The 26,029-nt window shown below is 44.0% G+C and overlaps 1 protein-coding gene and 1 long non-coding RNA gene across 2 annotated transcripts; one reads left to right on the top strand and one right to left on the bottom strand.

Annotated features, from left to right (window-relative positions):
• Positions 1-321: 321 nt before the first annotated feature.
• On the bottom strand, positions 322-6,182 carry LOC124005419. The gene is made up of 3 exons (XR_006833613.1): positions 6,020-6,182; positions 1,399-1,763; positions 322-421 (listed from the first exon to the last, which is right to left on the bottom strand). It is a non-coding gene; the product is annotated as an uncharacterized LOC124005419 (long non-coding RNA).
• On the top strand, positions 4,990-19,088 carry kpna4 (karyopherin alpha 4 (importin alpha 3)). Its single transcript, XM_046314663.1, has 17 exons — positions 4,990-5,210; positions 7,976-8,020; positions 8,366-8,455; positions 8,889-8,918; positions 9,008-9,060; positions 9,385-9,480; positions 9,759-9,844; positions 10,031-10,117; positions 10,250-10,419; positions 13,575-13,619; positions 13,803-13,934; positions 14,688-14,816; positions 16,104-16,208; positions 16,298-16,369; positions 16,496-16,658; positions 16,787-16,881; positions 16,992-19,088. Exons 1-17 carry the CDS (start codon positions 5,142-5,144, stop codon positions 17,088-17,090), a joined length of 1,566 nt encoding a protein of 521 aa, XP_046170619.1. The 5' UTR covers positions 4,990-5,141; the 3' UTR covers positions 17,091-19,088.
• Positions 19,089-26,029: the final 6,941 nt, after the last annotated feature.

Below are 26,029 nucleotides of genomic sequence, written 5' to 3'. Positions count from 1 at the left end.
GTTTTATAAATCTAAATGTTAAAATACATTGTTTTTTGATCTGACAATTTATGTGCCCTGTTTTCAGCATTTTGAACTGCACTATGTATAATGAACAATAATATAAATGCAACATACAACAATTTCCAAGAGTTTGCTAAATTCATAAGCAAATCAGTCAATTTAAATGAATGAGGTTCTAATCTATTGATATTCCATGACTTGGCAGGAGTGCAGCCATGGGAGGGCATAGGCTCACCCACTGGGGAACCAGGCCCAGCCAATCAGAGTGAGTTTTCTCCACTAAAGGGCTTTATTACAGACAGAAACACCCCCCCCCCCCCCCGAGGATCCCGCAGGTGACGAAGCCAGATCTGGAATACCTGGGCTGGTTACATGTGGTCTGCGGTCTTGGGGCCAGTTGGATGTACTGTGAGATGGCCTATGGTAGAGACATGAACATTCAATTATCTGGCAAAAGCTCTGGTAGACATTCCTGCAGTCAGCATGCCAATTGCACACTCCCTCATCTATGACAAAACTGCACATTTTAGAGTGGCCTTTTATTCCTAGCACAAGGTGCACCTGTGTAATGATCATGCCATTTAATCAGCTTCTTGATATGCCACACTTGTCAGGTGGATGGATTATCTTGACAAAGGATAAAATGCTCACGAACAGGGATGTAAACACATTTGTGCCAACATTTGACTGAAATAAGCTATTTGCGCATATTAAACATTTCTTGAAACTTTTATTTCAGCTAATGAAACATGAGATCAACACTTTACATGCTGTTCATATTTTTGCTCAGTGTAGATAAATGGGTGTAGCCTTAGCCTATGATATACAATATATATGATTTATTATATGATTTTTACTGGTGATCCTAATCATGACTTTTATGTTTGAACAATAGACCAGCCTATTTATATGGGGGGCTATGAAAGTTCTCATGCTATGCTGCCTGAAATCAACACCCTCAGCAAACTTCGCTAAATGATTTTATTGTGACGGAGTGCTGGTCTGGCATGTTGTGGCTTCAAAGATACTGTAACTGTATGATGTAACCCATTAACCATACAGGCCAGATGAGTACCCATGACCTACTGGTCTAAAACTGTCACTGATGCCATTTCCAGGAGAAGCTCACTCAAGAAGGAACACAGACCCCCCCTACGCCCTAAAAAGGACTTTCTGCTGAGTTTGATGGTCTGAAGCAGGTGACTCTCAGCGGTGCAATAGTAATAGAAGACACAGAGACTCTAACCTGAACCATCACCAGCTAAAAGCTGCGTAATGACTTGGGCATCTTACTAAAACGAGGGGCGAGGTCTTGCTGCAACCCTCTGTGTACATAAGCCATTCAGATTTGCACCTTGCCTTTATAAGAGGGGATTCATCACAGCCAGAACTTACAGAGCAGAGCACAAAGTAACTGCAGGCAGGGCATTGCTGCACAGAGCTGAGGCAGCAACAATAACACAAGCCAGCCTTCTTCTCCAGACAACAGGACCTGTGTTTGGGTTGAGCATGGGACTGCATGGGTCTAAGCATGCTCAGCAGGCTCAGGTTGTGATGCTGGGCCTGGACGGCTCGGGGAAGTCCACCCTGCTCTACACGCTCAAGTACAGCGAGTAGAGATGCTGGAGACGGAAGCAAGGGGTCTGGGGTTGGCCATGTGGGACGTGGTAGGCCAGCAGAGGATGAGGCCCCACCGGATGCACCACTGCCTGGGCACGGAGGTCCTGGTGTTTGTGGTGGACAGCTGAGACCGCAGGCGTCTGGAGGAGGCAAAGGGCTCCATCAGGTAATACTTTATTATTCATAGTAAAACTTTTTTATACAATTCAGCCAAATCCTGATGCATGAATGTAAATAAATTACAGGTCATATCCAGTTCTCTTTCTTGTCATATTGGGCCATGTAGTCATTGGGTATAATAATGTGTATACTGATCTTTTCACCCAACAGGTGCTGAGGAGTGGGAGTCTAAAGAGCATTCCTCTGGTGATGCTGACCATTAAGCAGGAACTCAGCAAGCCCACAGGAGATCACCCACAGATTGGACCTGAGCAGGGTGTGGGAATAAGGACTGGTTTGTCCAGTCGTGCTCTGGGAGGACTGGCTTGGGCCTGGAAGGCTTCAGAAGGGTTGCCTATCTGTTGAAGACTTCGCTAAAGCAGACTGGGGCGGATATAAATATATTTGTATTTATTTAACCTTTATTTAATTAGGCAAGTCAGTTAAGAATAAATTCTTATTTACAATGACAGCCTACCCCGGGGAAAACCCTAACCAGGACGACACTGGGCCAATTGTGCGTCACTCTATGGGACTCCCAATCACAGCCGGTTGTGATACAACCTGGAATCGAACCAGGGTCTGTAGTGCCGCCTTTAGAACTAAGTTGCAGTGCCTTAGAACGCTGCGACACTCGGGAGGATATAAAGAACACAATAAAATAACAGAAACCCAAAGCCATAACGATGATGACCGAGACAAAAGGACTGGGCTGCAGCTAAAACCAGTGACTAAAAAACTCTGTGGATGGGTATAATAATCTCCCTTGGATTATTTTGTATTCTTCTTCAGGATTATGTTGAGCAGAGTAGGTTAAGATTCAGAATGCCCAGTGTTGGTTCATTCTGACCCACTCATACTTGAATATGGGAATAAGACTCTCCAGAACAAACTTGAGATCACAACGTATCTCACGCTGAAAGCTAGTATTTGGCACGTTTGCTGATTATTCAAAAGTGTGAATTTCTGCATTTTCTTGTCATTTTTTTAAGTATACAGCAGCAGCTACTCTTCCTGGGGTCCAGCAAAATGAAGGCAGTTTATACCATTTTAAAAACATTACAATACATTCACAGATTTCACAACGCACTGTGTGTCCTCAGGCCCCTACTCCACCGATACCACATCTCTACAGTACTAAATCCATGTGTATGTGTGTGTATAGTGCGTATGTTATCGTGTGTGTGTATGCATGTGTCTGTGCTTAACTTTGTGTTGCTTCACAGTACCTGCTGTTCCATAAGGTGTCTTTTAATCTGTTTTTTAAAATCTAATTTTACTGCTTTGATCAGTTACTTGATGTGGAATAGAGTTGCATGTAGTCATGGCTCTATGTAGTAATGTGCACCTCCCATAGTCTGTTCTGGACTTGAGGACTGTGAAGAGACCTCTTGTGGCATGTCTTGTGGGGTATGGGTATCCAAGCCGTGTGCCAGTAGTTTAGACAGACAGCTCGGTGCATTCAACATGTCAATACCTCTCAAAAATACAAGTGATGAAGTTAATCTCTCCTCCACTTTGAGCCAGGAGAGATTGACATGCATATGATTAACATTAGCTCTCTGTGTACATCCAAGGGCCAGCCGTGCTGCCCTATTCTGAGGGCCAGCCGTGCTGCCCTGTTCTGAGGGCCAGCCGTGCTGCCCTGTTCTGAGGGCCAGCCGTGCTGCCCTATTCTGAGGGCCAGCCGTGCTGCCCTATTCTGAGGGCCAGCCGTGCTGCCCTGTTCTGAGCCAATTGCAATTTTCCTAAGTCCTTCTTTGTGGCACCTGACCACACGACTAAACAGTAGTCAAGGTGAGACAAAACTAGGGCCTGTAGGACCTGCCTTGTTGACAGCGTTTTTAAGAAGGCAGAGCAGCGCTTTATTATGGACATACTTCTCATCTTAGCTACTGTTTTATCAATATGTTTTGACCATGACAGTTTACAATCCAGGGTTACTCCACGCAGTTTAGTCATCCCAATTTGCTCAATTTCCACATGATTTATTACAAGATTTAGTTGAGGTTTAGGGTTTAGTGAACGTTTTGTCCCAAATACAATGCTTTAAGTTTTAGAAATATTTAGGGCTAACTTATTCCTTGCCACCCACTCTGAAACTAACTTTAACTCGTTGTTAAGTGTCATTTCAGTCGCTGTGGTTTAGAAATTACAAGTTTAGTAAAAGTAGTAGTCGGCCTATACCAAATACACTAATTGAGAGATTTCAAAATAGTGTGTAGGAGCTGTGGATTAGAATGATAAATATGTCCCAAAACAGTGCTTTCATAATGGTATGTCCCATACAGTTCAATTGACTCTGTAACATCCAATTTAGTTTTAGTTCCCTGTTCAACCTTCTAGAATCTACATAAGTGGGACACATCATTATTTTGATGAAACTGGAGAACTTTGCATTTTAGACAACTTGGTACTGCCCTGGAAATATTAATTAAGTGTTCAGCAAATGGACCTGCAGGTATGTTGGCCTATACACTATGAAGCTCACTATAATGCACAACATAGTTGTTTTATGTTGAAAACAACATATTTGATGGTATATATATATATGTCATTTTCGCCAATTATAACAGTCATAGCTAAAGTTACCGACTAACGTTAACTTACTGTTGTAATGTTACTAGCTATGTGCTTGTAGCCTATTCGGAATGTCCATTCACATTGTTAACGTTAATGTATCAATTGATATAGATATGCAGTGTACTTTAGTATATCATATGTTGTCCTTGTGTGTAATATTCTAATTATAAAAGATTGTGAAGTTAAATAACACTTTTGACATTTGACATTGGCAGTTGGTGCCTAGCGACATGTATGATTGTTGCCATAGTGATTACTATTGAACGTTTCAGGCTCCAAAAGGCATTAAAACATAACTTGATATGTATTACTGATGGGCACCGACATGGAAGAAGTCTATATCTATATATCAGTATAGGACTAGTAACTATTTAGGCCTTAACGCTTGACCAGAATGGACTCATTGACAGATCATAACGTTACTCAATCATGAGACTATAGCATAACTTTCATTCCCACTATTTGTAGAATTTATTGGTGATAATAATTTGAGATATAGTGTGGTGGTCTGAACTACCACAGCGCAACCTAGTGAGGGTTTAATAGAATGATAACCTATTTCGCAAGACCAATGAGTGAGCAATAAGGGGAATTCCCCACCCTTCCACGCCAGAGCGAGGCTGTGCCTCTACCACCGGCATTCCCAGTATGCACCGCGGACAGACCAGCAAAAAATAGTCCGGTAACTGAAAGGCCTGAGAAAAAAAGAACTTGAAAGGGGTAGCTGCTAGCTAATTAATTTCTAACGGTGTTAAAACATAGCTAAAATTGCTAATATGGCTGACAACGAGAAACTAGACAACCAGCGGCTGAAGAATTTCAAGAACAAGGGTCGCGATTTGGAGGTAAAGTATCTGATTCCGTCGAGGGGTCCCTTTTCATATGCGCTATTTTGTGGCTTGGGCTGCGTTGTGTGACGTCGTTTGTAATTTTCAGGATCTGGAACTTTGCACCCACACCAAACCAGGCCTTATCTGATCGTCAAATCAAGTAATTTATGTCAATCCACCCGACTTTCTGAACCTAAATAAAAGTAACCATCAACACGTTAATCGTCCCATACTAACCAAACTAGCAATGACTTCCAGTTTCATCTAAGCTAGCTAGCTAACTACAGGCCGTGATAGCAAACACGCTGTTCGGGATAGCTAGATTTGCTATTCGACTGTCATCTGAAATGTAGTTCGGTACCTGTGTCAGAGAGCCCACACAGTTTGGTGTTGAGGTTTGGAATTGACATACCTAACCACATCTTTTCGGGGGATAATTTCATTAAACGAGATTCGTATCCCTTTCAAACAACGGCGCTAGTCAGCCATCTCAGTAGGTTGGATTAGTTAACGTTAGCTAGCCAGCTATAGTACCACCCCTCCCCGACTAACGTTCTACTTCGCTAGTTAACTAATTTATACTTAATTATCAGATGGTATACATCGTTAGTTATAGCAAAGTAACCAGTAAAATGTTGAAACTAGTGGGTACGGTTGGCCAACTTGGCTAACTAACTAATGACCTCAGAAAATTACGCAGTAAGAACCTCAACTATACTAGCTAACGTTAGCTGGTCAGCTAAGTTAGCCACAATACTAAGTTTGTCATAGAACAAACTACGTATATAAAGTTCAAAGTGTCAAATGTAATGGTAAATGTTTACCTCATACTCGTTAGCAGCGTTCTTAACTACAAATCTTTAACTATTGTAATGGAGCAGGTCTCGATCCCTCGACCTTCTAGCCGAAGTCCAGCGCGCTATCGTCTGTGTCCCAAAAGCGCGAAATCCGCGCTTATAAACCCAGGGTCGTTACACAATCTAGTTAGCCAGTACCCGTTGACGGTAGCTAGGTTAGTATCTAATATATATAGTATCTAGTATCTCAAAACAACGGCGGAATTTAGCTGGTCAGGGCCCCTTTACAGGCCTTGGCACACCCATAAACGTAAGTTATAAGCATTGGGAGGTAGATGGATGGATAGGCAACAAGTGTAGAGGAGTTTAACATTAGCGTTACATTATACTAACCAGTGTTTTTTCCCAAGTTTTGGAACACAACATCGGGAGTCAATGTATTGGTTGGACTCCCTTAGTTGTAAATCGTTCTGGTGGTTGGCGACAGAAAATCAGTTTCCTGTCAACAAATGCATATGTATAATCTCTAGGAACTCTATTTATTAGATATATTGTGAAATGTTACCCTCACTATCAAATAAAAATCTTTATCTAACTTTTGACCGAACTGCACAATATTCATGCTGTGTAATGTGGTAGGATGTGTGTGTGGTCTAATGTCAGCTCACTGTCTCTCTAAACAGTAATATGGTGCTGTGTAATGTGGTAGGATGTGTGTGTGGTCTAATGTCAGCTCACTGTCTCTCTAAACAGTAATATGGTGCTGTGTAATGTGGTAGGATGTGTGTGTGGTCTAATGTCAGCTCACTGTCTCTCTAAACAGTAATATGGTGCTGTTCAGACAAAAGTTGGATTCAGATGTTTATTTGATAGCGAGGGACACATTTCACTTTTACATCTGGTATGTAGAGTTCCTAGAAATTATGCACCTGCATTTGTTGACAGGGAATGGGTTTTTTTTGTTTTTTTTGTGAAGCAGGCTATATTGTGATAGGGTTATTTTACACTTCGGGAGTCCAACCAATACAGACTCCTGATGTGTCCCAAAGCTAGTTTGCACCCCATCTGTAACGTTCTGGAGGAGGAGGGCGCCACACCAACACCCAAGGCTTCTTCAACTTTGAAACATTTTCAGTTCAAACTAGTGGAAGCAACATGATTATAGGCAAGGGAAACAGATGATAGAGGAACACCTATACTAGCTAGGCCTATGTGTTATTGTGTTTCAGCTAGATGGTCAGGAAATCGTGTTGTCTTTGTATCCTGTTTAACAAGAAGTGCCTGCCTCTTTTTAATTAAGTAATATGACTAGTTAACGGCAGAGGCGTTGTTTGTGGTGGGAACAAGCATATTGCTTGAATAACAACTAATGTGCATGACTAGGCTAAATCACACCAAGACATGATAAAGTGCTGAACTGTCTCCCACGTCACTGTGGAGAGGGAATATAATCATTTTCTAAGAAGGAAATGGGTAGTGCCCTTCTAGACCAAAGGAAGAATTTAACTTCATCCGATCATGACAAATGTCCAAAGGCCAGTATGTGATGACAGCAAATTACTTAATGGGGCCTTGTCAAAAATGTAATGTCTGTCAATCAGGTGCTTGAAAATGGTCCCTTGTATTACCACCCAATATTAACATGAACCATAACATACAAAACACCAGCCCTGGAGCAGTTCAGATCTGTGGTAAGTCAGTCTATGTAAATTGTGTCAGTGTCCTAATGTGAGTGTGAGCTGGTGATTTCAGGCATTGGTATGGCAGGCTGCTTCTATCACTGTGCCATCCATGGCTGTGGATGGAAACTAATGACATCAGACTCTGAACAGCTCTAGGCATGAGTACACCGGATGCCGTCATCTCATCATATTGGGAGGATAAACATCTGATTTATGTTTTGGCTTGGTTTGTGGAAGAATCAACAAACAATCAGGCACACAGTGTATATCTGGACTAATGTGTGCCTTTCCTCCCCTATAGACGATGAGAAGACAGAGGACGGAGGTGGTGGTGGAACTCCGCAAGGTAATCATTCACTTTCTTTCCTTTAATCTGTCAGGCAAGATACAAATGCGTTTCAGTCAGGTTATCGAAGATGAGTTTAAAGGGATACTTCGGGATTTTGGCATTGTGGCCCTTTAACTGCTTCCCATGAGTCCGATGAACTTGTGGATACCATTTTTATGTCTGTCTCCTGTCTGAAGGTAGTTTTACGAGCCAATGCTAACTAGTGTTAGCGCAATGACCTGAAGTCGATGGGTATCTGCTAGCATCCCGAAGTATCCGTTTACAATTCCTGTTTAATAGTTGAGCCTGTTGCCATGCTGATACATGTATGTTAAGACGGCTGTCTTTCCCTGCTCTATGCAGAACAAAAGGGACGAGCACCTTCTGAAGAGGAGAAACGTGCCCCACGAGGACATCTGTGAGGACTCTGATGCAGACGGAGACTTCAGATCGGTACGTGGCTCTGTTCAAATCCTTTGGAAAAGCATCTTTCTGTCCTTTCTTGAAGTAATGACTGATGGGGATTGGGGTCTATGTTAAGACTGAGTTCCTTGAACTGTTAGCTAAAGATATCCACATGCAGTCCTAATCAAATGGGAGGGGACCTTTTGTCGTTGCAGTAAAAAAAAAAATATATAGGATGAATATCGACTAATGTTTTTGTAACGATTTGTGAGATACAACGTTTTGTCCATTGACGTTCCTCGGGGACTGGTTAGTGTCTCCATAGATTCTGACTTATTTTTCCCGGTCAGGACTGCCTCTTAAGGCCTGACTAATTACCCTGAGGTGTGGCCACAGTGCAAACAAACACATGACAATACCCCTGGTCATGTTTGGCAAAATAAAATTGTTCCCTAACCAAGTACCTACTTTTATTTTGCAGCAAAACACCTCTCTTGAAGCAATAGTACAAGTAAGTGCATCTCACTTCCATGTTTGAAAAAGGTCTAAGTCACTGATTTCCTTCCCATGTATGTGATCCCCTGTGTGCTGTTGTTGCAGAATGCCACCAGTGATAACCAGGGAGTTCAGCTGAGTGCCGTGCAGGCTGCAAGGTAGGAACTCTATCCTCCTATACCCGGCTCTGCTGGTTGCTATGGTGATTCACACTCAAACATGGGTCCAAAAACCATCTCTAGAATGTTGTGCAGTTAATTGTTTCATGGTTTCCGGTGAGCATGCTGACTTAGTTCTGTGTCATTGTCACCGGTTTTGTGTAATCGTTGTGCGATTGTATTGCTATGTCGTATCTGTACTCAACAGCACCTGTGTTGCGCAACAGCTCAATGTCTACATTCCTTTATTTTGTGTCTGTGTTTCAGTGTGTTTTGGGTATCGTAAGTGCAAACGTGTGAAATAATAACTTTTTCTCCCTGCAGGAAGCTGTTGTCTAGTGACCGTAACCCTCCCATAGATGACTTGATCAAGTCGGGCATTCTGCCCATCCTGGTGCACTGTCTGGACAGAGATGACAAGTATGCAGGGCTTTACTTTGTTATAGATATTCTGTCTTACATAACACAACACAGTGGTTGTGACCTAAGCATTGCTGCACTGAGAACAGATCTTTTCAGATGATGATGGAAGTGCAAATGTCAGGATTTTCCCGAATCAGGTGTGAGGATTGTCAAAGCCCTTGTATTACCATAACAGCCCTTTCCATTTCTTGTTTCATCACTCTTTGTGTCTTTATCTCTCCCCTCTTCCTCTCTACCCCTTTTTTCTTTCTACCGCATCTTACTCCTGCCTCCAGTCCATCTCTACAGTTTGAAGCTGCCTGGGCTTTGACCAACATTGCCTCAGGAACCTCAGAGCAGACCCAGGCAGTGGTCCAGTCCAGTAAGTACCAGCTCTCAACCTCTGCGCGACCACTGCCAGCACTCTCTGGGGGCTAGGTGGGATTTTCGATCGTCATGCCTACCAAGTCTTGGATTTGTTGGTTATGTTACCCTGAGAAGTAGATTATTTGTGGTCTTTGGTGATTGAGTTAGCTATTGAATATTGAGAGTATTTCCTCTCCTGCAGATGCTGTGCCACTGTTCCTTAGGCTGCTGCACTCTCCTCACCAGAATGTGTGTGAACAGGCGGTCTGGGCCCTGGGCAACATCATAGGTGAGTCTGGATCCTTCACTATGGGACATGAACAATGGAGGCTGATTTTTAGGAATGGCTCAGGGATTCTCTGATTGTCTCGAGGCATTATCGGTGAGTGTTTGACACAGTCTGTTCTGTGTCTGTTCGTAGGCGACGGCCCCCAGTGCAGGGACTATGTGATCAGTCTTGGCGTGGTGAAGCCCCTGCTGTCCTTCATCAGCCCCTCTATCCCCATCACCTTCCTCCGTAACGTCACCTGGGTCATGGTCAACCTCTGCCGCCACAAGGACCCACCGCCACCCATGGAGACCATCCAGGAGGTAAGAGAGGGAGTGTGTGTGCCACCTGAGTTATGGTCAATCTGTCCTGGCAAAATTACCTGAGGACACTGTCCAGGAGTTACTGGCTCTGTTTGTCTCTGAATCTCTGTCGGTCAGTATGTTGTTGAATCTGAGCATTATTTACAGTAGTGTACAGTGTCTGTGTGTGCCCCTGGGGTATATGTATTCATCTGTCTGGCCTCCTAGCTCCTGCTGTACATTCCTGTTTCCTGCCAATGTCACTCTCCCCTCATGTGAGAGATGGAGGAATTGATCAGTAGTTGGCTGGTTGTCAGTGGGATGAATGGAGGGAGGGAGAGGGCAGGATTAGTCGGTACCCAGCAGGTGTGCTCCTAAGCTGGGGAAATGAGGGCTGATTTAGTGCTCAGAGAGGCATGTCTGTGGAAGAGGCACCACTGCTGAATAATACTGGACCATGTCTCTAAACTGCCATAAGCCCTTCAGAAAAAAGGCGTGGGAAATTGGGATCCTTAACCGAAAACAATCACAGTGCAGTTATCACAAAACATTATTTTCAGTGTTATAGCCTAACTAGATGATGGGCTATAAAGGCTCTCCCCTTTGACCTCCTCCCTCCGCTGACCTCACTCAAGCCATGAACTTTCTCAACCTTCAGTTTTTTGTCCATCAATCAACTCATGATGATTAATTACATTGTTTTTAAATTGCTTGTTTTGTTGTTGCTTTAAATCCGTTTGAGATTTCTGTATGTACTCAATCACGCTATATAAGTTTTTAATAAAGTTAAGTTGTGTAATTTGAAGGTAGACTCTGTGATATGAAGTAGATGCAGAAAGTAAACAGCAGAGTGGGTCAATTTTAGCTTGAGGCTCAACCTCTCCACTGTTTTGGTGCCTGAGCTACCACCCTGTGAATGGCGTGAAGTGAACCCACACAGATACTGTGTGTGGCTGTCAGAGTGCGAAGTGTTCCATCTCGATATCCTAATCTATTCAGTGCTGATAGGCCCTGCTTTACTGAAGTTGCGAGACATGGCAAGCCCCAAACATTGTGAGATACAGCTTGCTGATAGATGGACCTAGTGCATGGTTCTGACTCTGTCTGCCTGTTGGCTGACCTGCCTAAACTGTGCCCCTCCCCTTTCTTTCCATCCCTCGCTAGCTCTAGTTTGTGTCCTCGGAAATACAGCAACTAATAAGTCTCCGCCGTTCCAAAAATACTGAATCTTAGGAGTCGATTTCCTAGTGAAATCTAATCTTGACACTCGGAAATGGGAGTCGGAATCAATTATTTTGGAGTTGACTCGCCACCACTACGTCGTCATCGTTAACAGTTGGGAAAATGTCAGAGAAAGGCAAGCAACAGCAGTTGAAGTCAGAAGTTTACATACATTTAGGTTGGAGTCATTAAAACTTGTTTTTCAACCACTCCACAAATTTATTGTTAACAAACTATCGTTTTGGCAAGTCAGTTAGGACATCTACATTGTGCATGACAAGTAATTTTTCCAACAATTGTTTACAGACAGATTATTTCACTTACAATTCACTGTATCACAATTCCAGTGGGTCAGAAGTTTACATACACTAAGTTGACATGGCTTTAGAAGCTTCTGATAGGCTAATTGACATAATTTGAGTCAATTGGAGGTGTACCTATGGATATATTTCAAGACCTACCTTCAAACTCAGTGCCTCTTTGCTTGACATCATGGTAAAATCAAAAGAAACCAGCCCAAAAATTGTAGGTCTCCACAAGTCTAGTTCATCCTTGGGAGCAATTTCCAAATGCCTGAAGGTACCACGTTCATCTGTACAAACAATAGTACGCAAGTATAAACACCATGGAACCATGCGGCCGTCATACCACTCAGGAAGGAGACATGTTCTGTCTCCTAGGGATGAACGTACTTTGGTGCAAAAAGTGCAAATCAATCCCAGAACAACAGCAAAGGTCCTTGTGAAGATGCTGGAGGAAACGGTTACAGAAGTATCTATATCCACAGTAAAACGAGTCCTATATCAACATAACCTGAAAGGCCGCTCAGCAAGGAAGAAGCCACTGCTCCAAAACCGCCATTAAAAAAAGCCAGACTACGGTTTGCAACTGCACATGGAGACAAAGATCGTACTTTTTGGAGAACTGTCCTCTGGTCTGATGAAACAAAAATATAATTGTTTGTCCAAAATGACCATCGTTATGTTTGGTGGGAAAGGGTGAGTCTTGCAAGCTGAAGAACACACATCCCAACTGTGAAGCGCGGGGGTGGCAGCATCATGTTGTGGGAGTGCTTTGCTGCAGGAGGGACTGGTGCACTTCACAAAATAGATGGCATAGTGAGGATGGAAAATTATGTGGATATATTGAAGCAACATCTCAAGACATCAGTCAGGAAGTTAGCTTGGTTGCAAATGGGTCTTCCAAATGGACAATTACCCCAAGCATACTTCCAAAGTTGTAGCAAAAAGGTCAAAAGTCATGGTATTGGAGTGGCCATCACAAAGCCCTGACCTCAATCCTATAGAAAATTTGTGGGCAGAACTGAAAAAGCATGTGCGAGCAAGGAGGCCTACAAACCTGACTCAGTTACACCAGCTCTGTCAGGAGGAATGGGCCAAAATTCACCCAACTTATTGTGGGAAGCTTGTGGAAAGCTACCCAAAACATTTGACCCAAGTTAAACAATTTAAAGGCAATGCTACCAAATACTAATTGAAGGTATGTAAACTTCTGACCCACTGGGAATGTGATGAAAGAAATAAAAGTTGAAATAAATCATTCTCTGCTATTATTCTGACATTTCACATTCTTAAAATGAAGTGGTGATCCTAAGACCTTTTTACTATGATTAAATGTCAGGAATTGTGAAACTGGGTTTAAATGTATTTGGCTAAGGTGTATGTAAACTTCCAACTTTGACAAGTTAAATGAGAAGTGAAGGCCAACTTTCTGAGAGGTACAGTAATGGTAGTACAGGTGCAATGCTAACCATCTGAAGAGGGGATGCTCTGAAAACCGTTGCTGGCAGCAGCACAGCCGCATTGTGAATTCACAGGGCTGTTTTAAACATTGTCCAAGTTGTCACATCCATAGTGGGAATATCCTATTCCTGTCATGTTGTTGGCATCTCCCTCATTGACTATCTTGCTCTCTCCCTCGTTTTTTTCTCTCAGATTCTTCCAGCTCTCTGTGTGCTGATCCACCACACTGATGTTAATGTGAGTATTCCTGATTCCATGATGGTATCCAGAAAGAGACAACCCGAATAGTAAAACATTGACATTGATAATATTGATGTTTTTCCCTCCCCATTTAATAGCCACAAACAGATATTGGTATATGATGCATGTGTTGATGAATGAGAGTGAATATTTTGTTTTTGGGACCTTTGACCCCTGTAGATCCTGGTGGACACGGTGTGGGCTCTGTCCTACCTGACGGACGCTGGCAACGAGCAGATTCAGATGGTCATTGACTCTGGCATCGTTCCCAACCTGGTGCCCCTGCTTAGCCACCAGGAGGTCAAAGTCCAGGTACGGAGACACAGATGCTAGTGGGCCACAGATCTAGGATCAGCTTAGCCACCCCAAATCCCATCATTAACTACAAAACACTACGTAGATCAGCATCTAGGAGCAGCTTCATCCTACTCAGTGGGGCTCAGGAAGACCGATGCACACCAAATGGAATGGTTGCTTTTGTAAGGACTGAGCCTTTGACCTACCATGGCTGTTTTTACAGATGTGATGGAATCTGATTGGTGTGTAAGCAATATGGAGGTGGCTTCTCTATGCTCATTCGAATGATGGGTAGAGCATCCTATTACTTATCCATATCAGTTTCCTTCAGGTCTGCAAACACTGACGGTCGTGGCTAGGGGTGGTCAAGTACTTGGAGACCTGTGCACTGTGGTGGCAAGAAAGTTATGTTTGGGGGGAAGGGCAAGTGTTAGGAAAAGAGCTCTTGTCCTGAGCTGCAGTGTTTTGACTGGAGCCCGATTCCTGTCTGGCCTGTTGGGGGTGGGGTGGTGTGTAAGACAGTTACTATGGTGCAGTAGGTAAGTTGGCCCTAGATGATACTGCTCAGGACTTGAATGGGTCTTACTCCTGGCCCTGATCCCCAGTCTGGTGCTTACTGTGCTGATATTCATACTCAAGTCATTCTTTGGGTGGCGGTTGCATTTATTGGTTGGTTTGCTTACTATAGTTAGTTGCATGAATGTTCATTGATGCTTGGAGTTGTTTGTATTGACTGTTATGTGAAACTTCGATTATGTGTTTCTCTAGACTGCTGCTCTGCGGGCGGTGGGCAACATAGTGACTGGAACAGATGAACAGACCCAGGTGGTGCTCAACTGTGACGCCCTGGGACACTTCCCCTCTCTCCTCACACACCCCAAGGAGAAGATCAACAAGGTAACACACACTGTAAAACATCCACTCCGCACTGCTTCACCTTGCCACAGCATAGCAGGTGTGTCAGTGGGACTGATCATGCTAGACATGATGATATCAGAGACATGGTGCTAGTGTGAATGCTATATGAATCACGGTGAATGGGGATACAACTATTAGTTAGGTACTCACATCATGGAAGACCTGGATCAAGAAATGATGGAAATTGCAGTTTGAGTAGATTTTGGGGTGGTCTGGCATAGTGGGTAGAGTATGAGATGTGAGTGCGTGTGTGTAGTTTTTCTGGGTGGAGGATAGTGGGCGTTGAAGACCCATGGGTCTCTGCTGATATCGGAGTGCATCTGATGCCTGTCACTCAGAGGTCGCTCCCTCAGTGACTGAGCCAATGATTAGGACCTCACGACCACCCCTGCCCCGCCTCCAACACCCCTCAGCTCTGAGCAGGCCCCTGGAGTTTGATCTAGCTCAGTCCGCACTCCTTTGAATTCCACATGGGAACTAATCACCATGTCTGCAGTCCTCCTGACACATCACACACTGACTGCTTATTCAGTCTCTAAGCCCTGGCTCTAGCACACACTGACTGCTCATTCAGTCTCTGTAAGCCCTGGCTCTAGCACACACTGACTGCTTATTCAGTCTCTGTAAGCCCTGGCTCTAGCACACACTGACTGCTTATTCAGTCTCTGTAAGCCCTGGCTCTAGCACACACTGACTGCTTATTCAGTCTCTGTAAGCCCTGGCTCTAGCACACACTGACTGCTTATTCAGTCTCTGTAAGCCCTGGCTCTAGCACACACTGACTGCTTATTCAGTCTCTGTAAGCCCTGGCTCTAGCACACACTGACTGCTTATTCAGTCTCTGTAAGCCCTGGCTCTAGCACACACTGACTGCTTATTCAGTCTCTGTAAGCCCTGGCTCTAGCACACACTGACTGCTTATTCAGTCTCTGTAAGCCCTGGCTCTAGCACACACTGACTGCTTATTCAGTCTCTGTAAGCCCTGGCTCTAGCACACACTGACTGCTTATTCAGTCTCTGTAAGCCCTGGCTCTAGCACACACTGACTGCTTATTCAGTCTCTGTAAGCCCTGGCTCTAGCACACACTGACTGCTTATTCAGTCTCTGTAAGCCCTGGCTCTAGCACACACTGACTGCTTATTCAGTCTGTAAGCCCTGGCTCTAGCACACACTGACTGCTTATTCAGTTTCTGTAAGCCCTGGCTCTAACACACAACACTTGAAGGAGTAGTCAGACTGAGTACTGCTGTTCTCCCATCCTGCAGGAGGCAGTGTGGTTCCTGTCCAACATCACAGCAGGCAACCAGCAGCAGGTGCAGGCCGTCATCGACGCCAACCTGGTACCCATGATCATCCACCTTCTGGACAAGGTCTGTTTCATCACTTTCACGGCTTCATTCATCACTTCATCAGTGCTTTCTGTCACACAAAATGACAAATTAATACAATGTTTTTGCAGGGAGACTTTGGAACACAGAAAGAAGCAGCCTGGGCCATCAGCAACCTGACAATTAGCGGGAGGAAGGACCAGGTGAGCTCAACTGAGGTCTACCTGCTTTACCACATACACACCTGTCATCTAGACATACACTCAAATTGCCACTTTGTAAAAATATATTTTGTAAACCCTAAAGCTGACCCTTCTCCGGTCCTGTAGGTGGCATACCTGATCCAGCAGCAGGTGATCCCTCCCTTCTGTAACCTGCTGACAGTGAAGGATGCTCAGGTGGTGCAGGTGGTCCTGGACGGACTCAGCAACATCCTCAAGATGGCCGACGACGAGGCGGAGACCATCGCCAACCTCATCGAGGAGTGTGGAGGTGAGTGCCCAGCCCACAGTTACCTTTCAAACATAAACAGTAGGTAGGAACAATTATGTTGAAGTATAGTGTTAGTATCTCAGTGGCTGTGTAGATTTGACTTGAACCATCTCTTTCCTGCCCCTCAGGTCTGGAGAAGGTGGAGCAGCTCCAGAATCATGAGAATGAAGACATCTATAAACTGGCGTATGAAATTATTGATCAGTTCTTCTCATCTGATGATGTAAGTCAGTTCACTGAAATGGTCATGTTTTGGTTGGGGAAGGTACTGCATACTCCATTGTGGGGAATGTCTTATTGGTATAGATGATTAACTTATTGTCTGATGTTCAGATTGACGAAGACTCCAGCCTGGTTCCGGAGGCGATCCAGGGGGGAACGTACGGCTTCAATTCCTCCACCAACGTGCCAACAGAGGGGTTCCAGTTCTAGAAGGCATCTCGGGAGTCTGGAGTTTTGTTCGCGATGCAGCACTCTGTTCAACATAAAACAAATTAGGAGAAAAAGAGAGCGAAAGAGTGTGAGAGAAATTAGATCCATTGTGCTTGGCTCGTGGGATCCGTGGCTGCATCTTATCTGAGAAAATGTGTGGATTTCGTTTGGCATTCCGGGGGAACCAGCCCAAATGAAGTTTGAGATGGCGAGTGGGTGCGAGTGAGTGAGTGGCTACATGTTGCAAAAAAACAAACATCTACATCGAATGCGTTGAGACATGCCAAGTAACTTCCATGTTATTGGAGCTGTCGACTAAAACGGAAAACTACTACAATGACAACAAAAATGCGGTGTCAGCCCGGGGAGAACCAAATACATCAAAATCAAGAAATTGAGGCAACAAATCACAAAAACACAAAAGGAAAACCAACAAAACAAGCATAAGATGAACCATATGACAATTCTGCGGTCCTCCGACCGGAGGGGGCACCGCCTGTGCTCCCATCCCCAAATCGGCCACGCCATCAGACGTGTGTGAATGGACCCATTGTGTATGAATGTCTGGACTCAGTGCTGAGGAGCCAGGTTCATCTCCTCCAACCAGAGGCCCTCGATGGGGCGTCTCCCCCCCCGCAGAGGTGGGCAGGGCCAGAGTCCAGCTGCGCTTGTGCGAGAGAATGGACGAGTGGTGTGTGTGCGTGTCTGGAGAGTGCAAGAAGACTGGATGTGAACGCATGCAGAGAGAAAAAAATACATAAGAGTAACAAAACCGAGAAGCGCAAACGAAGGAAAATACCAGAAGAAATTCTGCCTTAAGAGGCAGATACAAATCCCTGAAAAGAAGAACTTTGGAAATGAAAAAAAAAAAAAGACATCATCATAAGGGTTTTGATTGTTAAGTTAGTATTAATTAACACTGGACAATACTTTTTGCAGGTGGAGCAGTGGGTGCATTGTATTCAGATGCATTTGGTGGCTTTTCTTTTTGCATCCAGTGTACAATTTTATTTTTTCCCCTGCTTTTACTTTCATTGCTTATGGTGATAAGGATCATATTCCACCTTCCCACAATAACCATACCTTTGCACCAGATATGGGTTTGATGCTGTGAAATTCTGACATGACTATTGTCAACCAAATGACTTATACTCCCCTAGCATGATTTGATGTTTTTTCTTTCTCTTGAAGCAAAAATCACTGCTTTGCAGTATTGTTGCCATAGCTTTGAGCTTTGACTTAACATAAGGGGGAATGAAAAATGGCAGTTATGTAACACCGATTCATAACCTTTGCATGTACTAAACTATAGCACAGTTAATTAAAACATTTTTTTTTTAGTTTCTTTAGGCTGGGTACACAGTGTCATTTTATTTTTTTTGTAAACTGTGCTGTTTTAAATGTTACATGTCTCCCCCTCCCCTACTGACCTAAATTTCTGATTTGAAGATTAATCTGAACAGTTTTGCACATGTACTGCAGAGTGAGGCCTGAAGTTGTTCAAAATGTGTGGTTAGACTCTCAATCATACCTGCTAACACCAACAATATGCATCATCCAACCACAATCTTTGTTTTATATACAGTTGTAGCCATGATCAACTCATGTTGAGCCATTTTAGTGAATGAGAAACATTTTTTTAAAGGGGGGCAATAATTGTTCTGCCTTGATGTTGAGGCACCCCTGAGTTGGGGAAAGGTAAGTATAAGCGATTGGACCCCCTAGCCTCGACAAGTTGTCTCAATGATACATGTTGAGCCTTATTCCTTAATCTAAAACTCATGAACAAGTTTGCAGTACCTCCCAACCCCTTGCTCCTACCCCCTCTTTACCATTTAGGTGCACCATCTTCCCCTTAGGTTTTTTTTTTTTTTAGCAGCAGCATTCCTTGTTAGCAAAGATGTGGTTTCAAAAAAAATGGAATGGAAGAAGTTGGTTATCCTGTTGAGTTGGATCTACAGGCTAGGTTGTCTTCAAGAAAATAAATAGTGAAACCTACAGGTATGGTTCTGTCATTTTGTGTTGTTGCCTTTGATATTTCATTGAGGATCAGCATTTGCAGCATTTCAATATCTTTTGTCAAAAATAAATGTCCTTAATGCAGTGCTATGGTGAAAGAAGTTAAGCATTAGTGTATATATTTTACTACAAACATTTACTCAGACCCGCATTCTCACACCTCCATCCCTAAGGCCTGCATTATTTTGCCACTTGCTCATAAATTGTATCAACTAGTTTCTCGGTCGCTCATGCTATTCAAAATAAAATAGATTTTCCATTGTGTTAATGATGGCGGATTGATTTCTAAATGTTTAGTGTACGTTTTCTCAAGATTAGGATCGTCAAGCCTTTGGGTAATTCGCATGCGCACTGAGATACTATAGTCAGGGACCAAACAGAGGACGGAACGGTATCTTCCCCACGTATTTGCCAGGTCCGGGCACCGGTGAGTGTTTTAAAATTACATACTGTACTTTTGAAAGTATCGAAGTTTGAAACTGTTTTGAGTTTGATTAAAAATGCACAGTAACCTCGTTGAAACGCAGCCCAAATAACCAGCTGTGTCAGGCAGATATACTGCTACGCTGGAAACACTACATTTTAAACTTTTTTTTAATGATAACTAGTTCTTTGCATCCGCGGTGGAGGCCAGTTTCATATTATCACCATATGTCTCAGCTGCTTGCCGTAGTTGGAAGTAATCACGAAAAAACCTGCCTTATTTTAGGGCATTTTTAACAATGCCAGCTCCTATTAGTTCTATTGAGCACCGTGGCACCAACTCTCCTTCGGAACGTTCTATTCCCAGTTTATTGTTCTACGTCACAATGTCTGCTTTGCCATTGTTGGCAATGAGACATGCCCACGTTGGTAGTGCAAATGTAAACACATTTCCTCGTGCAACTTTGAGATCATTGTTTACTATAGGGAAATGTCTATTTGAAGTCGGACACCATTTTTAATCAGGATAATTTATTTCTAATTAAAGTTTGTCAGCGTACTCTTGCTGTCATCGATCGCTCGACCAGAAATAGTCAAGTTGACATTTTTCCCTACCTCGATATGCAGACTTAAGCACACTTGGTACCATCAAGGTGAGGGTGTTGACTTTCTACGCGAGTTATTTTTCAGTTTCGTCCAAAGAACAGATTCGAGTGGTAAAATAATGTATACATTATTTATTGCTATTTAGGCGAAATTGAATTCTAAGCGTCACTTCAGGCAAAACAGATCGATTCCATTCATTTGCTATCGGCTCGCGCTATAGTGTTCCAGTTTAGCTAACGTTCTTTTGCCATTTTTCAGCCTTGGGCAAATTTTGACACGGTTTTATTTTCCAGCCTATACTGGTATCACTGTTTTCTTCCAAAAGCAAATACTTCCGGCAGCGTTTTTAGAGTGTCTCAATGCTTTTGTTTTATTTTAAGATATTATTTATGCCAGAAATATTGGGAGTGTGAACGAAGTCCATGTTATAGGCTACTATGTTTACACGCTGTCTATTGTCAACAGTGCCGCACAAATAGGAAGTTGACACCTGTAGCCCACATTTCGTGATAAATCCAAATTAATCAACACCTTTAAGCGAAATATCATTCTAGACCTGGTCAGACCGCCATGATATTATTTAAACTAGAATAGTGTTACTCAGGTGTTGGGCAGCATCGCAGGAGCGGTGCAATCTAACCAGAGGTGCCAATTGAACAAACTGCTCTTGTACAATTAGTTTAGTGCAACCTGCCACCAAAATGAGTAGGCTCTTCAAACCCCCACAGTATCAATGTAATACAGTACGAGCAATCTTGATCTCCGGTAGCTGGAGCTTTTACTGTTTCCTAGATTTATTTGTTCTGTTACATTTCAGGCAATTGCACTACACCAGCCCAACCGACTGCTGTAGCTACTGTAGTTTGGAAACCTGTCCCAGGAAAACCACTCTTTAGTCATTTTGTAACCAGGGCTGGCATAAGGCATAACCTGTAGTAATCCTGTCCGAATATCACACAGGCACGCAGGACACATGCCCTGACCTGCACTGGGCCACCATTGACTTAGTCACTCAGTCAAGGCAAAATGTGTAGAATTGCAGGAAATTCTTTAAAACTGCAACATTTAAAAAAAATCACTCTGCCCCATGGCAAACCATGTAGAATTTCATGAAATGTGTTATAAAACTGCTACATTTTCTCTCCACCCCATGGCAAAAATGTGTAGGACATTCACATGTCAATTCTGTGAGGGACACTTTTCTTCCACTTGGTGGTAAGAATCAGGACCCCCAAGCAGCCCTGTATATTGCATCCCCATTTGAATATATTATTGTCCTGGAACAATTCTCATGTGGGTCTGTGTTGTTCATCTCAGTCAACCAGCCTTATTCATTATATGCAAGTGCCAATAATTGTAGTGCCCTACAAACCGATACATGGGTTAGACCGAGACAGTAGAAACTGAAGATCATCCAGTCAGACTGAAATAGCTTCTAGCTGTGAGGTGGCAGTCATCCGGTGTGAAGTCGTCATCCACCGCTATTCAGGTTTGGAGGTACGGGTTTGACAGTCATTTTAATATGCTAGTTGGCCACAGAAGTACCAACCACGTAACTTTGCAAATTGTCATGAAGCGACTCCACATTTTTATTTAACTAGGCAAGTTAGTTAAGAACAAAATATTTACAATGACTGCCTACCAAAAGGCCACCTGCGGGTATTAAAAATAGCATGACCGTAACACATGATATGGAAGCAGCACAAAACATGGTACAAATATGATTGGGCACAGACAACAGCACAAAGGGCAAGGTGGAGACAATGCATCACATGAAGCAGCCACAACTCAGTAAGAGTGCCCATAATTGAGTCTTAATGTAGAGATGGTGATATAACTGTCCAGTTTAAGTTTTTTGTAGCTTGTTCTAGCTGCAGCGAAATGAAGAGTGACCAAGGGATGCGTGTGCTTTGGGGACCTTTAACAGGATGTGACTGGCAGAACGGGTGTTGTATGTGGAGGATGAGGGCTGAGTGAGGCCTAAGTTTTTTTTTATAAATAAGCATCACCAGTGGGTCTTGCGACAGGTATACAGAGAACCAGTTTACAGAGGAGTGCAGTGATGTCCTATAAGGAGCATTGGTGAAAAATCTGATGGCTGAATGGTAAAGAACACCTAAAGAACCAAACACTCACTCATCAATTCGTTTTTTTTTTACATATCAAGCCAAGTGAGGTTGGAGTCTGTCAGGACAACACAAATCTTTGAACTTCTGTCTTGATTTAGAATACTCAAGTGTTGTTTGCTTCTCCAATTACAGGCTAAACGATGCATTGAATTGCAAGGGAAGAAACAAGCCAGGTACGCAGCCTCATTGTGCCATGAACTCAGCATGGATAACCTAGAGGGGGACCTGTTCAGTGTGCTATTCCCTCAACGCTGATCCTCGGGGCCTGCCCTGCTCCCACACCTTCTGTAAGTCCTGCCTGGACAACGTACTCCAAGTCTCTGCCATCTACTCCATCTGGCGTCTGCTGCGGCTCCCACTCAAGTGCCCTAACTGCCAGTGTGGTAGAGCTACCACCAACGGGTGTTGACGCATTGCCCAAAAATGCCTCTCCACGCCATCATTGAGAAGGAAACCATTTGTTTAATACATTTGAGCTTATGCCCCGATGGGACAATGACCTATCTTTACAGTGTACAGTATAATGAAGTGGAATATCATTAATTTTATTCCCATCCTTACCTGTCAGTTCCAGAAGGACAGCCACCCAAGGCCCCCTCCTGCCCTGCGCACCACCGACAGCCCCTCAACATCTGTGTCCAGGACCGCCAGCTCATCCGTGGCGTCTGCTTACAGTGGGCCAGCACCAGGGAAACCCCATGGATGACCTGCAGGCAGCCTTTATCAGGGAGAGGCAGGCGCCCGCTCACCTGCAGGCGAGGCGCTCAGTCCACCGCCGGGCAGAGGTGATTTACCAGTAATAATGGATTTAATGCATTTGACCAGAGGCTGGAGCTGGTGCTTGCCAGGAAGAAAGGCTTTCATGGGGGCCTTGGACACCGCAAGCACGGAGGTGTCTCTGGCCTACGATCCACTCATTGAGAAACTAAAGGAGCTGCAGGTAAGGATAGCCCGGGTTGATGTTGCCTGGGTCACCAGGCAGAGGTGATTTACCAGTTTATTTCAAATAACATTTTATTTGTCACGTGTCGAACCGTGAAGTTCTTACAAGCCCTTAACCAACAATGCAGTTCAAGAAATAGTGAAGAAAATATTTAGTAAATAAATGAAATTCGAATCAAAAAGTAACAAGAAAATTACATAACGGGTATTACAGACTCGGTCAGGGACAGGTTAAAAATATCAGAGAAGACACTTGCCAGTTGGTCAGCGCATGCTCGGAGTACATATATCCTGGTAATCCACCTGGCCCCGCGGCTTTGAATGTTCACCTGTTTAAAGGTCTTGCTCACATCAGCTACCGAGTGTGATCAGTCGTATGGAACAGCTGGTGCTCTCATGCATGCTTCAGTGTTGCTTGCCTTGAAGCAAGCATAGAAGGTATTGAGCTCGTCTGGTAGGCTCGCGTCACTGGGCAGCTCGCGGCTGGGTTTCTCTTTGTAGTCGGTAATAGTTTAAGCCTTTCCACATCCGACAAGCGTCAGAGCCGGTGTAGTAGGATTCAATTTTAGGCCTGTATTGACGGTTCGTCTGAGGACATGGTGGGATTTCATATGCGGCAGCTCTAGCCTTTAGCTCAATGCGGATGTTGCCTGTAAAATATATGGCTTCTGGTTGGGATATGTATATACTGTCCCTGTGGGGACGACGTCGTTGGTGCACTTATTGAGGAAGTCTATTACTGAGGTGGTATACTCAATGCCATTGAATGAATCCCGGAACATATTCCAGTCTGTGCTAGCAAAACATTCCTGTAGCATAGTATCCACGTCACTGGTACTCCCTGCTTTAGTTTTTGCTTGTAAGCAGGAATCAGGAGGATATAATTATGGTGAGATTTGCCAAATGGAGGGTGAGCTTTGTATCCTTTTGTGTGTGGATTAAAGGTGGTCTAGAGTTTGTTTTTCTCTAGTTGCTCATGTGACATGCTGGTAGAAATTAGGTCAAATGGATTTAAGTTTACATTAAAGTCCCCGGCCACTAGGAGTGCCGCTTCTGGATGAGCTTTTTATTGTGTGCTTATAGCCTTTATACAGCTCGTTGAGTGCGGTCTCAGTGCAAACATCGATTTGTGTTGGTAAATAGATGGCTACGAATAATATAGATGAGAACTCTTGGTAGATAGCGTGGGCTACAGCTTATCAGGTATTCTACCTCAGGCAAGTAATACCTCGAGACTTTGTTAATGTTAGACATCACGGATCAGCATAGACACCCCCCACCCCTCCCCTCATCTTACCAGGCGTAACTGCTCTGTCCTGCCGATGCACAGAGAAGCCAGCCAGCTTTATATTATGCGTGTCGTCGTTCAGCCACGTCTCTGTGAAACTTAAGATATAGTTAATGTCCCGTTGTTAGGATAGTCTTAATCGTAGATCGTCCAGTTAGTTTTCAAATGATTGCACGTTGGCCAATAATACGGAGGGTAGTGGTGGTTTACCTACTCTTGGCGAATTCTTACAAGGCACCCCACCCTCCCCCTTTTCCTCAATCCTTTCTTCACATGGATGACAAGATTTAGGCCTCGTCAACAAAGCAGTTAATCCTTCAGGTCAGACACATTGAAGAAAAAATCTTTCACCAGATCGACGTGAGTAAACGTGGTTCCGATGTCCAGAAGCTCCTTCCGGTCATAGACAGTAGCAGCAACATTATGTACAAAATGAGTTGCGAAAAAAAACCGAACAGTTGGTTAGGAGCCCGTAAAAACAGCAGACATCCACTCTGGCACCATTATCACTTACCAGTAATTACCTGTAATAATGGATTTAATGCTTCTGACCAATTTACCATTTTGTAGTCTTCTGGATAGTTTACCTGAAGGTGTGTGAGCTGGGGGAGCAGCAAAGGCCAGCTGTGAGGGCCTAGTGAGGCAGGCTGTGGAACAGTACTTCCATGGTCTGGAGCTGGTGCTTGCCAGGAATAGTCTTTCATGGAGGCCCTGGACAACGCAAGCGTGGTGGTGTTTCTGGCCTACGATCCACTCATCCAAAGGCTGGAGCTGCAGGTAAGTATAGCCTGGGTCAGTGCTATTGTCATGACATTTCTTCCTCACCTTTGATTGTATATTATGGTGCCACCCTTCCACACAGGAGCAGCTGGACCTGTTGTCTCTGGGCTCGGCCGTGGAGGACGAAGACTCTCCCCTGGTCTTACTGGAGAAGTTCTACCTGTTCTGGGAGGTGGAGGCGCTGATATATACACCACTGCCCAAAGTCCTATCCCTCTCAAATCATCCTTATGCTGCTGAGTACCATCGTAGGGCTGGTGGAAGAGCCGGTGCCTTGGTTCTTCTGCTGTGCCATGCCCACCATTCTGCTGATGGTTCGTAGGACAGAGGCAGGGAGTCACCCTAGAGGCTGGGCCCATGATCTGTTGCTGCAGCTCCAGCTGGCCGTGTGGGTGAATCCTGTTGGGGGAGCATCTCTGGGCTTCTCCCTGCTGTCCAAGCTCAGTCAGCTGGTACACGGCCTAAGTAGCGAAGTGCTTCACGGTTGGGATGTTATTCTTTGGCTTGCAAGCCTCCCCCTTTTTCCTCCAAACATAACGATGGTCATTATGGCCAAACAGTTCTATTTTTGTTTCATCAGACCAGAGGACATTTCTCCAAAAAGTATGATCTTTGTCCCCATGTGCAGTTGTAACCCGTAGTCTGGCTTTTTTTTGTGGCAGTTTTGGAGCAGTGGCTTCTTCCTTGCTGAGCGGCCTTTCAGGTTATGTTGATATAGGACTAGTTTTACTGTGGATATAGATACTTTTGTA

This window comes from Oncorhynchus gorbuscha, linkage group LG19 (genome assembly GCF_021184085.1).
Source record: "Oncorhynchus gorbuscha isolate QuinsamMale2020 ecotype Even-year linkage group LG19, OgorEven_v1.0, whole genome shotgun sequence".
In the NCBI taxonomy this organism is placed as follows: Eukaryota; Metazoa; Chordata; class Actinopteri; order Salmoniformes; family Salmonidae; genus Oncorhynchus; species Oncorhynchus gorbuscha.
The sequence above is the reverse complement of the archived record's forward strand: the minus strand, read 5'-3'. Positions and strand labels throughout refer to the sequence as shown.